Consider the following 15551-nt stretch of genomic DNA (forward strand, 5'->3'; position numbering starts at 1 on the left):
TATGTTTGTATAAAAAATAAGAAAGCGAGCGAGAGATTGGAGGAGAGTGACGAGCGAGATATTTGAAAGAGAGGCGCCTGACATTGCTATGAAACACAATTAAATCAAATCCTAACTACTCCATTTATTTTAGGTTATTAATTTTCTATTATATATACAATTTTTCAATATAAATTTCTGCGTACCACACACTTGAGGAAGTCAAGTTCAAATAATTAGTACTCATTTCATACAGCACGCGTATAGAGTAATGTATACGCACAAACGTCAAAGTCTCTCTAACTTATCTGATTTAACAGGTAATTTAAATTAAAAAAGAAAATTTAGAGTTTTAATTAAGTTATAGATATTTTTTTAAAATTAAAATATAACATTATTGCTAAATATAAAAAATTGTCAATTACAACCAAAATGAATACTATTTTAAATATATACTTTTTTCCCCCAAATCTTTTCAATTAGCAAAACACTTTTTTTCTCACAAAAACATTGAAAATTATGGAATCGGAAGCTTCATCGTGAGTAAACACTAACTTCTCCACAACTTTATTTGAATATTTTTTTTCACTTAATTAAAGGGAACTCGTGATGCCTGCAGGTTCGAGTCTAGTGAAACTTTAGCAGCTCTTGTGGCGTCAACGCCGTTGCTGGAGGAGTCATGGAAGGTTTGTGGTGTCGCCGATGCATCGGTGGGTTGCAATTTCGCCGTCAATCGAGTTGGTGAGACAGCTTATGTGGGATTCTCCGGCGTGAAATTGGGCGCCGGAGTGGACCAAAGTTGCCGGAATTTAGTGCCGCTTCCGGATGAACTTTTCTTTTCGTTATGCGTGGATGGACCGGATCCGGCAATGGTCCATGCCGGATTATTGCATCTTTTTCAATCAGTTTACATAGACAATTTATTCCGTGATCAGGTTAGTAATATTTTCATGAGCATTCAACAAAGAATTTTCTTGTGCTCTTAAAATTGAATTTTCAATTTATTCACTCTCAGTTGTTGCTTTTTTTTTTTTTTATTAATTTTGACGAAAACACAGTCTTCCCTCAATCTTTTTTATTTATATTTTTTTAATTACTTGTTCACAAGAAAATAAAAATTTAGCATGTTATTCCTATTAATTATAAAATAAATGACTTAAAAACTTAAGATTTTAGCAAATTCTATCTTTTTTAAAATAATTAATTGAGATTATAATAGATAAAAATAATTTGTACTTCTTGACTTATCAATATGGGCAACTAACTAAAAACAACTAAAAATGGACAAGTGATTATGAAGAGAGTATTTTTACTTTCTTTTTTAGTTGGTCCCAAAAAAAGACACATTTGTATGTTAAGTAATAATTTTATTTTAAAATATTGACTTTAGTGAAATAACTTATAGTCATGACCTAAGTTTTAAAAGTCTTTTTTTCTTCTTAAATTTTATGCTGAGTCAAATTACCTCACATAAATTATGGAAAAAAAAAGATAACTTTTTGCCCATGTCTTACCCTCAATATTAAATAAACTTATTTTTAATAGGATTAATTTGATAAACTAGACTTTTTCTTTAGAGCAAGACTCTTTGCTTGCTTCTTTCGACCTGTGACAGAGTAAAACCGAAGGGATAGAGTGTTTTTTGGGCATAAAAAGGAACATTTATTCCCTTTATTTTATCTCAAAACTGAACTTGTTAGGGGAAATAACATTTTGAGACTCTCAAAATGTTACTTTCCTAATTTGCGTGGACTTTGACAGACAATCATAAAATATGTCAATGATTTACTTAAAGATAAAAGACAAATATTAAAATTAAATTATTTGTAATTATAAAAAAGAGGAAATCATTTGTGTAAAAAGAAGGAAGCTACTAGTTTTAATTTTTAGTGGCACATCCATGGTAACAACTAAGAAGAAAAGCATGAGTAAGTTCCACAACTTAACAATTTAAAAGGCCAACAAGTCTCCATACATGTCTATTGACTCTTTGACTTTTGACAAGGACGTTCAAGTTTGAACATTTCAAAGCCCTAATTATTACTCCCTTCATTTGGAATTATTTATCATATTACGTTTTTTAAAAGTCTATTTGACTAATTTTCAAAGTTAAATTAGATCACATTAATTCAATATTTTAAATAAAGAAATTAGATATTTTAAAACTATATGAAAAGTACTATAAAATACAATTTTTTGCATATTAATATGATGAAAAATTATATCTTTAAATATTAGTCAAAATTTTTATAGTTTAACTCTAAAAATAAAAACCATGACAAATAATTCCGGACGGAGAGAGTACTCCCTCTTTAATCCTCAATTCATTTCAAAATGAGTAAATCGTCAACAAAATGCACATTTATATAATAATAATAATAAATAAATAAAAAGTCTAGAATATAATTCCTTGAAGGAAAAATTACTTGAAAGGTATTTTTAATAAATAATTACTAATTTTAGCGATATTTTTTTTATTATTTATAGCAATACTATATTAAATGTGCAATATATATTAAAAGTGAATTATGTATGAAATATATATATGATTATAATTGTTTTTCGAAATATATTATGTTTATTTGATAAGAATTTGACACATTGTATTATAAGTGTATTAAAATGTGTGACAAATATATTATTCATTGATAAAATTTTTATTATATGTGAATAACAAATTATTCTTTATAATATGTATTAAACTTATATTATAAATAGCTAAAGTGATCAAGTGAAAAGAAAAATGTTATTGCTATAAATGGTAAATATTTTTTTATTATAGTATATTTATATAAGTTAATTGAATAAATCCTTCGGGTGACTCAATGGTTTCGTCTTGAAACTTTCATGTTAGAGGTTTAAAAATAAAAAATTCTTGCTACTGAAAGCAATGAATTTGCCTTCTGGGTCGAACTTGTCACATTTTGAATTTCTTTAATTTTGAACAATTTACTTGCTCCTTCCATTCCTTTTTATGTCACATTTATAGATAAGAAACTAAGAGTGTGTTTAGTAGGAAAGAAAATATTTTTCTAGAAAATGTTTTCTTGGAAAACAAATAATTTTCTAACTTATTTTCTCATTTTTGGTTGGTGAATAGAAAATATTTCCTGAAAAATATTTTTTAATATTTGGTTGGTGAATTAAAAATATTTTTCAGAAAATATCTTTAATCTTTAGCTTGAGACTAAAAAATACTCAGAAAAATAGTTTTTGATCTAAGAATCAACCCCGGTAATTGATTTAGGACCCGACCCGACACCAAACTAGGATAAGACCCCGATGGTCATTCCAAAACCCGACCCTGAGATCTGACCAGGGACCTGACCCAAACTTACAACCCAGGAAATTTGTTTTGGAAAAGATATATGACGGGGTCACGAGGGTTGGGTGGGTGGGGGGGGCATAAAAATGATTTTTTCAAAAATTTGAAATATTTTTAAAAACAATTTCTTTTAAAAAAAATTGTTGGGGGTGGCTGCCGACCACCCAACTCACCAACCTCTTATAATATTTATCTAGATTATATATAAATAATTTTTAAGACAATAATTTTTACTACATATCAAACACAAAAAAATATAAGGAACTCAATATATTTATTTTCATGGAAAACATTTTCACTCTATACTAAACACACCTTTTATCATGAATATTTATTACTCCCTCTATCATTTTAATTACTTGGTCATTTTTCCTTTTTTAATTGTCTCAAATTATTTTTTTATTTTTACAAATAAAGAAAGTACAATTTTCTTTTCTATTGTACCCTCAATTAGTTACTTTGAAAAATGTAGTTTTCTTGAAATTCTTAAGTTTCTTAAAATATCCACTTCATAATTAACAGGTAAAATGGTAAATTACTATGTCAATCATTATTTTCTTAATAGGTATGTCAATTCAAAAGTGGACAAGTAATTAGGAACAGAGGAAATATATATCATGAAAGAGCAATTTTAACTCTAAAAGATCCCAGTATAATCATTAGAGTAAGACCCATGTTATACAATGAAGAAGATAAATTGGAATTTAAAATCCAAATTAAAGAATTACTCAATCTAAAACTCATAAGAATGAGTAAAAGTCCACATAGTAGCTCAGCGTTTATGGTAAGAAATAATGCTGAAATCAAAAGAGGATTCATTTATTTGTAGCTGTTTCTTTTTACAAGGTAAAATTTCATGCAGTAAAAACTGTATGATTTTTTTAAATCAATAATGCATTTTTATACTCAAAGTATTCTTGTATTCTATACATTTTCATTTCATGTATTGAAAATATTATTGCATCATAGTTATGACTAGTATGCAAATAAACTTTTTCCATTTCGGAAATTGCTTTATCCATATGATGTAAAGCCCGTTTATGTTTCCAAGCTCTTTTTCTTATGCTATGCAATGATTTTTGTATAAATTTCATTTATAAACATGTATTATGCAAAAAGCATGATATGATAATAACATATATTAACATGATATATTCAAATTTTTTGATTCCCTATAGGTACTAAGTAATTCTTCTTAATGTTTGAGTTAAAAATAAGTGTATATAGTATATCTGTAAAATTATATAGTATGTAATAAAAAGTTTGCGTGTATACCTTTCTTCTCTTTTGTCGATAAATAGTCTCTATCAATACCGCAGTATTTCTCCTTTCAGGCCATGAACAGTGTTTCGCCCTGGCGACCGCAGTCTTTGGCTACTTTGTTACTATTCCTCCTTTAGACTGAAGATCGCAACCTTCACTTTTGACTATCTATGGAGTTTTAGGAAGAATGATATAAAAACTCACTTTTTATTTCATATTAATAATTTTACATACAAACTATAAAATACTTATCTAGTACAACATTAATGAAATTACTTTTCCCTAGCGGGAGAAGTTACTACTCACTCTCAAACCTATTCATTCTCTAGTGTTGCTCTCTGATTTTCTCTCAGAAAAATCTAGTCCCCTGAAATTCTTCCCCTTTTATAGATGTAAGGAGGGTCTTATTACAAAAGAAATTTATTTCAAGGTCTTCCTTGAAATATCACATAATTATCTTTTAGTCCTTTTGGATAAAAGATTCTTTCTTGATAATGGACTCTCCATTGTTTTTTCATTATTAGCCGACCTAATTTGACATTTCTTTTAGAAAAGAGGAATTCTCTTTTCTTTATGTTTTCTGACATATGTGATTATGTCATCTTCTTCTTTTTGACGTAAGTGCTGACGTCTTCTTCTTTGTCTTCATCAATCATGATTATGGTCTAATATTTTGCATGCTAGTTTCCATGTTTCTTCCGTGGCTCCCAACCTGTGAAGTTCAATGTCCAATATTCTTTCTCTAAGTTCCTCGGACTTTGATTTTCCTTTGGTAATCAAGACCCAATCACTATCTTGATCGATCACTTTATAGTCTTCTTTGTAAAATCTGTTTAGAATTGCGTATAGAGCTTTTATCCCTAACGCTCTTCTAGTCTGAATCTATTTTTTATTAAGGTGGGGAATCTTTTTATCAACTCCTGTGGCCTTAACATTGAATTCTTTAATTTTTTCAACTGAGTTATAGTTGAGTGTTGGATAATAAGATTGCAAATCCTGGCATTCCATTGATATGCTGTAGAACCTACAATATACTCCATTGTCTTGACTAAAGTTTATGATTGCCTCGAACAATCTTGACGGTAAATGAGATATTTCTTTTAAATCTGGTTTTGTGTATACCCGATCTAAATATCCAAATTCAAATAATTGAGCTGTAAAACTCGGTATTCCATTAGGAAATATCGATATTCTAGGAAACATCGATATTCAGCTTGAGTAATACTGAGCTGATTTAATTTGGATTGTAACATCCTAGATTGTTCAGATAACTTTGAAAGTTCATCTCTTATTTTCAATAGCTTTTGTCCTTTTTCATCAATGGATTCATCCACTGTCTTCATTTTTTTCGTATATCCTGTTTACCAGGATTTTCGTCTGATTGTCCATATTGGACGTTTCTTGATATAAAATCATCTATGCAGTCTTCTGTATTGAGGTTCAGAAGGTAGCTTATTATGTATTAGACCTGCAACTTGAGTGTTATCAGTTCTAATGACAAATTGTTTTGGTAAAAGAAATGCAGAAAATTTTCTAATTCCTCTAACAATTGCAGTAATTCTTTTTCATTTGTAGAATATCTTGTTTCTGCATCGTTAAACGTACCACTTGTGTAACTGCAAATTTCATTTAAATCTGTTTGCAAAATTGCTCCCCAATGATAATCAGATGCATCAGTTTGTAAAATTAGATTATCATTATCTTCTGGTAATCACGTCCATTACAGAATTCAATACTGAAAGGGAATATTAATCCCAACAAAGTGGCAGAAGATGTCCCACTAGCACCTAGTGCCAAAAACATCTCGATGGTTAGCAAGGATATGCCGATTTCATCATCAAAAGATGAGAAAGAAAGCCGAGCAAATGAAGCAACATGCTCATCCTCAGCCAAGGCTGAAAAAATTATATCTGGGAAACCAAAGAGTAAAACTAACCCAGTTTTATTTGGAACAAAAGTGTTTTCTTCTTTTCAGGTAGGAAAGCAACATCCGAAGGAAGAAGAGTATCTGGCCTTTACTAGATACGTCTATAATCTCCTTGAAGAAAGTGGAGAAACTTATGGTGTTTTAGAAACAACAAGTTTGTTTCCTAGAATATCGATATTTCCTAATGGAATACCGAGTTTTACAGCTCAATTATTTGAATTTGGATATTTAGATCGGGTATACACAAAACCAGATTTAAAAGAAATATCTCATTTACCGTCAAGATTGTTCGAGGCAATCATAAACTTTAGTCAAGACAATGGAGTATATTGTAAGTTCTACAGCATATCAATGGAATGCAAGGATTTGCAATCTTATTATCCAACACTCAACTATATCTCAGTTGAAAAAATTAAAGAATTCAATGTTAAGGCCACAGGAGTTGATAAAAAGATTCCCCACCTTAATAAAAAATAGATTCAGACTAGAAGAGCGTTAGGGATAAAAGCTCTATACGCAATTCTAAACAGATTTTACAAAGAAGACTATAAAGTGATCGATCAAGATAGTGATTGGGTCTTGATTACCAAAGGAAAATCAAAGTCCGAGGAACTTAGAGAAAGAATATTGGACATTGAACTTCACAGGTTGGGAGCCACGGAAGAAACATGGAAACTAGCATGCAAAATATTAGACCATAATCATGATTGATGAAGACAAAGAAGAAGACGTCAGCACTTACGTCAAAAAGAAGAAGATGACATAATCACATATGTCAGAAAGCATAAAGAAAAGAGAATTCCTCTTTTCTAAAAGAAATGTCAAATTAGGTCGGCTAATAATGAAAAAACAATGGAGAGTCCATTATCAAGAAAGAATCTTTTATCCAAAAGGACTAAAAGATAATTATGTGATATTTCAAGGAAGACCTTGAATAAATTTCTTTTGTAATAAAACCCTCCTTACATCTATAAAAGGGGAAGAATTTCAGGGGACTAGATTTTTCTGAGAAAAAATCAGAGAGCAACACTAGAGAATGAATAGGTTTGAGAGTGAGTAGTAACTTCTCCCGTTAGGGAAAAGTAATTTCATTAATGTTGTACTAGATAAGTATTTTTTAGTTTGTATGTAAAATTATTAATATGAAATAAAAAGTGAGTTTTTATATCATTCTTCTTAAAACTCCATATATAGTCGAAAGTGAAGGTTGCGATCTTCAGCCTTAAGGAGGAACAGTAACAAAGTAGCCAAAGACTGCGGTCGCCAGGGTGAAACACTGTTCATGGCCTGAAAGGAGAAATACTGCGGCATTGATAGAGACTATTCATCGACAAAAGAGAAGAAAGGTATACACACAAACTTTTTATTACATACTATATAATTTTACAGATATACTATATACACTTATTTTTAACTCAAACATTAAGAAGAATTACTTAGTACCTATAGGGAATCAAAAAATTTGAATATATCATGTTAATATATGTTATTATCATATCATGTTTTTTGCATAATACATGTTTATAAATGAAATTTATACAAAAATCATTGCATAGCATAAGAAAAAGAGCTTGGAAACATAAACGAGCTTTACATCATATGGACAAAGCAATTTCCGAAATGAAAAAAGTTTATTTGCATACTAGTCATAACTATGATGCAATAATATTTTCAATACATGAAATGAAAATGTATAGAATACTTTGAGTATAAAAATGCATTATTGATTTTAAAAAATCATACAGTTTTTACTGCATAAAATTTTACCTTGTAAAAAGAAGTGGAATATAATGAGTATATATTCCACCTCTTTTAATTTGATCACTTCAGTGTTAATGAAATATGCATATAATATCGGATTTCGTTCTATTAAATTCACTTAACATGGTAATGTGCAGATTCTATGACTATTTGTTTTGTTGAAATGTGCAGATGGTAGAAATAATGAACACAAGCAAGTCAATAGTCATAACAGGACACTCAATTGGAGGAGCAATTGCATCCCTCTTAACTCTCTGGCTTCTCTGCCGCCTGCAAACTATTTGCTCTGTCATTTGCATAACATTTGGCTCTCCAATGCTTGGCAATCAGTCCTTCTCCAGAGCCATTCTTCAAAAGAGATGGGCTGGACATTTTTGTCATGTTGTTTCACAGCATGATATTGTCCCAAGACTGTTCTTTGCCCCATCATGTTCTTTCCAGTTTATTTCTTATGAAAACAAGACTCAGCTCTTCCACGTTGTGTTGGATTCTCTTGGAGTTGTGTCAAGAGGTGAATGTAAGAGTTCATTTTGTCCCTCTGGGAGCTACTTGTTCTGCACCAACAAGGGTGCAGTTTGTGTCGATAATGGGATGGTTGTCATTAAGTTGCTTTACTTCACGTTACTGAATAGTTCACAAAGTTCTAGCCTTGAGGATCATCTTGATTATGCTGATTTCATTCAGAAAGTTCAGTGGCAATTTATAGAGAATAGAAGCTTCACGGAAGGCAGTATACCCAAGTCAAGCTATAAAGCAGGGATAACATTGGCACTGGAGTCACTAGGAATAGCTTCTCATGTAATGCCGTCAAGCTTTCTTATTAACTACCTTCATATACCTAATAATGTTGCTGAGCAATTTTCATCAAGAAAGAGCGATGTATGCATTATTGGTACAATATCACATGTATTGATACTCAGTACTCATACATTGCTCCATAGGGATGAAAATTGCTCTGCTTTTGTTAATTTTAGTTTTTTTGTGGTTACATGTCTCTATGTTGATTTCCCTTATTTTTAGATTTCTATCACTACATGTTGTTTCGCCTTGATATCTGATTATCTTGCTGTTGATTATGTTTGTTGCTATTGTCTATTTTCACTGTTTGTTCAGCCGAGGGGTCTTTCGAAAACCACCTCTCTACCCTCTCAAAGGTAGGAGTAATCCTCCCCAGACTCCACTTGTGGGATTATACTGATTTGTTGTTGTTGTATCTCTATGTTGATTCTTATTTGCTGAGATATATGTGCAAGAGCTAGTCTAACGATTTTGCTTCTTTGACAAACAGGAAGTGAATTTCGAAGATGCTAAGGAAGCCCTGAAGAAGGCAAAAAAGTTGGGTCGAACTCGCAACCTCAACAGCGCCAACCTTGCAATTGGTTTATCCAAAATCAATCCATTCAGAGCACAGATAGAGTGGTTTAAAGCATCTTGTGACAATTCTGCTGAACAAATGGGATATTACGATTCATTCAAGCAAAGAGGTGCCTCGAAAAGAGGCTTTAAGGTCAATATGAACAGGATCAAACTTGCTCAGTTTTGGGATTCTTTGATTGACAAGTTGGAAGCTAATGAACTGCCCTATGATTTTCACAAACGTGCAAAGTGGGTAAATGCTTCTCAGTTCTACAAACTCGTCGTCGAGCCACTTGATATTGCAGAGTACTACAGGACTGGGATGCATCTTGTGAAAGGCCACTACATGCAGCATGGAAGGGAACGAAGATACAAGATTTTCGATAAGTGGTGGAAAACTGAGAATGACACTGATAATCCTACTGCAAGGAGCCGGTTTGCGAGTTCTACACAAGATTCATGCTTTTGGGCTCGCGTTGAGGAGGCAAGAGACAGTCTTATTAAGGTGAGAGCTGAGGGTGATGCAAGAAAGTTTCTCAAGATGTTGGAAGATGTCACAAAGTTTGATCAATATGCTAAAAGATTGATAGAAAATAAGGAGATTTCGCAGGATGTTTTGGCCAAAAACTCAAGCTACACTAAGTTTATAGAGGAATGGAAGGACTTGCAGTCTCAGTTACAGCTGCTCCAACCTCAGTTTCCTTGAATTCTTAAAGGTAGAAAATAGCTTGAGGATTGTTGGTCTAGTTAGGGCATCAATCTCTATATATAGCAATAAAGAAGCTCAACTAAAACATCTGTCATTTTTCCTCAAGAAGAACATATAATATTATAATTAGATGCTCTACTCCAAGAGAAATTCTAGAGGAACTAGAACTTGTATATTTCAAGAGTGTTCATTGAGCTATAAATTGTGAAAACAAAACGGTATACATGCTGCCAAGGTTTGTATACATCTCCCAGAGTGAACTTATATAATATTTATGTAGCAATATCATGCAACAGGAGGAGCTAAAGTAGTCAAATAACCCAAAAGGCAAGTGCCGCAACGGTTTATGTTAAAGTGGTAAGAGCACAGCTCATATGTGTGAATAAGGTGCACATCACCAGTTTGAACTCTACGTGAACAAAAAATTGAACTAAAGCAAAGAAGAATAGAAGTTTGAGTCAATATTGACCGAGTTTCGAACTGTGGTAGGAAGTGAGGTAATGTTGAGTCATCCATAAACATCTAACTTTCAACCAGATGAAGTGCTTTTAGATGGTCCAAAATGAATCATGAAATTTTCTCTGAAATGTGCTTGAATTTAATGAAGAATATACATTGCACATTTTCATCAACAAATTCCATTACTTCTTGCTATTGAAATGTTGCCAATTCATATAACTATTGCATGAGACAGAAATTAATACAAAAGTTCCCCTAAAACTTCCATCAAAATCAGCACTCAGGCCTCGAGTCTCAGGGTGTGTTTGGTACAAAGGAAAATGTTTTCTTAGAAAATAAGTTGATTTCTAACTTATTTTTTTCATGTTTAATTGGTGAGTGTAAATATTTTCTAGTATATGATTGGTCAATGAAAAATATTTTTCAGAAAATATCTTTCATTTTTAATAAGAGAAAACTTTATAGGAAAATAGTTTCTCACATTAAAATTCATCCTGATAATCGATGCAGCACCTAACCCCAACAAACGATTTGAAATTTGATCCCTAATACCAACATGGAACCTGACATTTAAACTAGACAATGCCCTTAACCTGAATCAGCACTCACCCCACTAGAGACCCCGACACTCGAACCTGAACTGAGACACACCCCGACCCAAGACCAGACTCGATCTTCAGATTCGACCACCACCTTGACCCTAACACCTAACCCGAAATCCAACCTCGACCTAAGACCCGGCCACAACCTCAAGATCTGACCCTAACTTGAGACCCAAACCTATAACCTAACCCCCACCACGATCCCGAAACCAAACCTCGAGACCTGACCCCGACCTGAGACCCGAACCCAACCCCCAGAACCGACTCCATCCTCGAGATATGACCTCAGACCTGATCCCGAAATAAAAAATCGATACCCTAAGACTTGAGTTAAAAATTAAAATTGAGGTGTGAAGTTGAAAAATAATTTTGGAGATCGAAGTCTTAGGGTACCAATCATTGATTACTACTCCAAATATCTACTCTTGATTTACGTTAAGGGACCTAAATTTCAATGTCGATTTGAGACCACTTTCCAGGTGCTAGGTAGGGTCGAGGTCGAATTTGATTTGGCTGTCAGGTCCCTAGTGAGAATTTGAGGTTGGATTCTAAATTGAGAGTCGGCGTCAAATTTCGATTCAAAAGTAAAATCTTAAATTGGGGGTCAGAGTTTTGTCCTAAATTCAAAAAGTGGATCTTTAGTTGGAAATTGGAGTCGAGTTCAAGGTCGTCAGGTTTGGATCGCAATCGCATGTCGTGCTCGATTCTTAATTGAAAGTTGGATCTCGCATCAGGGCAAGGTTGGATCCTTATTAGAGTGTTAGGTATAGTAAAATTTCGAGGTCGGATCGTAGATTGGATGTTAGGATGAATCCCAATTTGAAAGTTGAGTCTCACTTAGAATTAGGGTCGAACCGATTCAGCTGCCGAGCCTCTGATTAGAATTCAAAGTCGAATTTTGGATTAGGTGTCGGTGCGGATCCAACACGATTATCGGGGTTGGTTCTATTTCTACTATCTAGTCGAAGAGAAAAGATACTATTTTTTAAGAAAATGTTTTATATTCACCGTTCAAACACTAAAAAATATTTTCCACTTACAAACCAAACATGAAAAATTAAGTTGAAAATAAACTTGTTTAAAAAAAAAATTCCAATGAAAAACATTCTTTCATACCAAACATTGAAAAACACACGTATAATACTCTCATTTTATATCATTTTATTTATATTTATTAAGATAAAAATGTTTGTATGGTAATCTAGGAACAGTAGCCAAAATGGAAATTTCTTGAAAAAAATAATAAAATGATGGAAGCAGTGATGATTCAACAATGCCATGCCACATCAGACTTGGCATCTATATTCGAAAAGACGTCCAGGTTCAATGTACCTGTAAACTAGCCTTCTTTTTCTCTCTTCAACTCTTCAAATACCCTCCCAATTTCCACAATTCATCAACAACTTAAGCTTTTTTTGCTGAAAAATTTCCTCTCTTCAGTTGGAAAAAAAAAATCAATCTGTTTGAGAAAAATGGCTTTGGCTTTCACTTCTTCAACTGCAATTCATGGTTCTATCTCTTCATCTTCTCATCAACACCCCAAAGGTACACCATTTTCTCTCTCTCTCCCTTTGCAAGTTTCAATTTTTTGATCTGGTTATTTTTATCTTTGCAGTGGGTAACATTCAGCTATTGGATCAGCCAAAGAAATCCTTGAATTTTACTCAGAGGCGTTGTGCTGTGAAGCCACTATATGCTGAACCTAAAAGGAATGAGTCCATTGTTCCCTCAGCAGCAACCTTTGTTGCTCCTGGTATGTTATAAAATTTAAGAAAATAAAGCTTCGAAAATGCAAAGTTAGAATTAAAGATTTATCAAAAAAGTACTGAAAAGGGAAAAAACATACAAACAAATTGAAATGGAGCGAGTAATTCTTTTGCAAACAAATTGATTTTATTGTTTGCTTTGTAAATGCAGAGGTAGCAGAGAAATTAATAGAGGCAGAGGATTTTGAGAAATTGGCTAAGGATCTTGAAAATGCTTCACCTCTTGAGATTATGGATAATGCCCTAGAGAAATTTGGAGATGATATTGCCATTGCTTTCAGGTGCTAATCTTTGTTATATTAAGTTGATAGATTGTGGTATTTTTCCTGTCCAAATTACTGTATGAAATCCTGTGTATGTGAAATTATGAATTTTGAAGATGATTGGGAATAGCAATTGAAAACTAAATTCATAATTTGAGTAAAAAGTGAAGGTGAAGTATCTAATTTTGAATGTAATGTTAACAGATGATTTAGTTGTTGACCTTTCATTTCATTGTTTTTGAATGTTTTTGAAGTTCCCATTTGGATTGTTTCACTGGCAAGGAATGCTATATAACACAATGCATGCTTAAATGTGTATCTGAGTGTTAATTTCCATGTGAATTATCCCGAGCGAAATAATGTATCCCAACATAGACTCTGCTGATCAGTGTTGTTGACTCTGTGTTTGTTCGTCATCGAATAATGCCAGAGGGAACTCCGAATTTACTCTTTAAGATAATGCTCTTAAATACTATCTTTATTTTGCAGCGGTGCAGAAGATGTTGCTTTGATAGAGTATGCACATTTAACTGGACGACCATTTAGAGTGTTCAGCCTTGATACTGGGAGGTTGAATCCAGAGACCTACCAACTTTTTGATGCTGTCGAGAAGCACTATGGCATTCGCATCGAATACATGTTTCCTGATGCTGTTGAAGTTCAGGCATTAGTTAGGACCAAGGGTCTTTTCTCATTTTATGAGGATGGACACCAAGAATGCTGCCGTGTTAGGAAAGTTAGGCCCCTGAGGAGAGCTCTCAAAGGTTTGCGTGCCTGGATCACGGGGCAAAGAAAAGATCAGTCCCCTGGAACTCGATCTGAAGTTCCGGTTGTTCAGGTAGACCCCTCTTTTGAGGGATTGGATGGTGGCTCTGGAAGCTTGGTGAAGTGGAACCCGGTGGCTAATGTAGAAGGCAAGGACATATGGAACTTCCTACGTGCAATGAATGTTCCCGTGAACTCTTTGCATTTGAAAGGTTATGTCTCTATTGGATGTGAACCTTGCACCAGGCCGGTCCTACCTGGGCAACACGAGAGAGAAGGAAGGTGGTGGTGGGAGGATGCAAAGGCCAAGGAATGTGGCTTACATAAAGGAAACATCAAAGCTGAAAGTGTGAATGGTAATGGGAACAATGCTACCCAAACAAATGACACTGTTGCTGATATTTTTGACACCAAGGGCATTGTTACCTTGAGTAGACCTGGAGTTGAGAACCTATTGAAACTGGAAGACCGAAGAGAGCCTTGGCTTGTTGTTCTTTATGCTCCTTGGTGCCAATTCTGCCAGGTAATTTGATCATTTAATCATTGACTAGCTGTTTCTATCCCACCAACAACTTAGTCCGATTAGAAGTGTTTCCAAACATTTGTTGTCAATTCTTATTTTTTTTACCAATGTTTGTTTTAATTAAATGTTGACAGGCAATGGAAGGATCATATGTTGAATTGGCAGAGAAGTTAGGAGGTTCTGGTGTAAAGGTAGGGAAATTCAGGGCAGATGGTGAGCAGAAAACATTTGCACAACAAGAGTTACAGCTGGGCAGCTTCCCGACAATACTATTTTTCCCCAAGCACGCTTCACAGCCAATAAAGTACCCATCAGAAAAGAGGGATGTAAACTCCTTGCTGGCTTTTGTGAATGCTCTCAGATGAAAAGCAAATGTTGCTTCATATGTTATAGTTGTTTACACATAATAGATAGAAGTAGTAGAAGAGGGACTTGAATTCTTGTACATGTCTCTGGCCTCAATTTTGTGGTTTCTATGGCAAAGATGTTGCTCTTGCTATTGCTGCTTTGACAATATACAAGGTTTTCTCCCTGTTCCTATTCTTTAATTCAATTATAATGTGAACAAGTACAAGTTCAATTTGGTCATTGGAAGTATTGCATTGAACATGTGACAAACTAACCATTGTATTCTATAAATATAAACTTCAAATCGAACGACATCTAATTGTATTAGTTCGTACTAATATTATTTTGGACTCAAATATGAAAAGTCTCTACATTGTTGATATATCTTTTGAAAGTTGTAGATAATTATATGCCTCAAACTAAAGAAAAATTGGCATAGTATGTAAACCATCAGTTCAAACTTCTTATCTTACAAAATGCATCTCAATTATTTTTCAAACCATAG

The 15551-nt window shown here is 33.3% G+C and overlaps 2 protein-coding genes across 3 annotated transcripts; both read left to right on the forward strand.

Annotated features, from left to right (window-relative positions):
* Window positions 1–333: 333 nt before the first annotated feature.
* LOC101257028 (lipase-like PAD4) lies at window positions 334–10564 on the forward strand. Of its 2 annotated transcripts, XM_004231563.5 has the most exons (4): window positions 334–518; window positions 599–914; window positions 8427–9053; window positions 9544–10564. In XM_004231563.5, exons 1-4 carry the CDS (start codon window positions 499–501, stop codon window positions 10315–10317), a joined length of 1737 nt encoding a protein of 578 aa, XP_004231611.2. In that variant the 5' UTR covers window positions 334–498; the 3' UTR covers window positions 10318–10564. The 2 variants fall into 2 exon arrangements, with proteins under 2 accessions (XP_004231611.2, XP_025884985.2); XM_026029200.2 differs by lacking the exons at window positions 334–518; window positions 599–914 and adding an exon at window positions 7493–7840.
* A 2090-nt stretch (window positions 10565–12654) lies between these two features.
* Window positions 12655–15286, forward strand: LOC101257319 (5'-adenylylsulfate reductase 3, chloroplastic). The gene is made up of 5 exons (XM_004231564.5): window positions 12655–12926; window positions 12997–13134; window positions 13299–13428; window positions 13900–14698; window positions 14833–15286. Exons 1-5 carry the CDS (start codon window positions 12854–12856, stop codon window positions 15061–15063), a joined length of 1371 nt encoding a protein of 456 aa, XP_004231612.2. The 5' UTR covers window positions 12655–12853; the 3' UTR covers window positions 15064–15286.
* The last annotated feature ends 265 nt before the right edge of the window (window positions 15287–15551 follow it).

The sequence above is a fragment of the Solanum lycopersicum genome, chromosome 2 (genome assembly GCF_036512215.1).
Source record: "Solanum lycopersicum chromosome 2, SLM_r2.1".
In the NCBI taxonomy this organism is placed as follows: Eukaryota; Viridiplantae; Streptophyta; class Magnoliopsida; order Solanales; family Solanaceae; genus Solanum; species Solanum lycopersicum.

Bases quoted from the DNA above. Each gene is read 5' to 3' on its own strand.
- LOC101257028 (XM_004231563.5), top strand. From the start codon at position 499: ATGGAATCGGAAGCTTCATC. The intron at 519-598 runs GTGAGTAAACAC...TGATGCCTGCAG, and splicing joins ATGGAATCGGAAGCTTCATC to GTTCGAGTCTAGTGAAACTT. The intron at 915-8,426 runs GTTAGTAATATT...TGAAATGTGCAG, and splicing joins ACAATTTATTCCGTGATCAG to ATGGTAGAAATAATGAACAC.
- LOC101257319 (XM_004231564.5), top strand. From the start codon at position 12,854: ATGGCTTTGGCTTTCACTTCTTCAACTGCAATTCATGGTTCTATCTCT. The intron at 13,135-13,298 runs GTATGTTATAAA...TTGTAAATGCAG, and splicing joins AGCAACCTTTGTTGCTCCTG to AGGTAGCAGAGAAATTAATA. The intron at 13,429-13,899 runs GTGCTAATCTTT...TTTATTTTGCAG, and splicing joins GATATTGCCATTGCTTTCAG to CGGTGCAGAAGATGTTGCTT.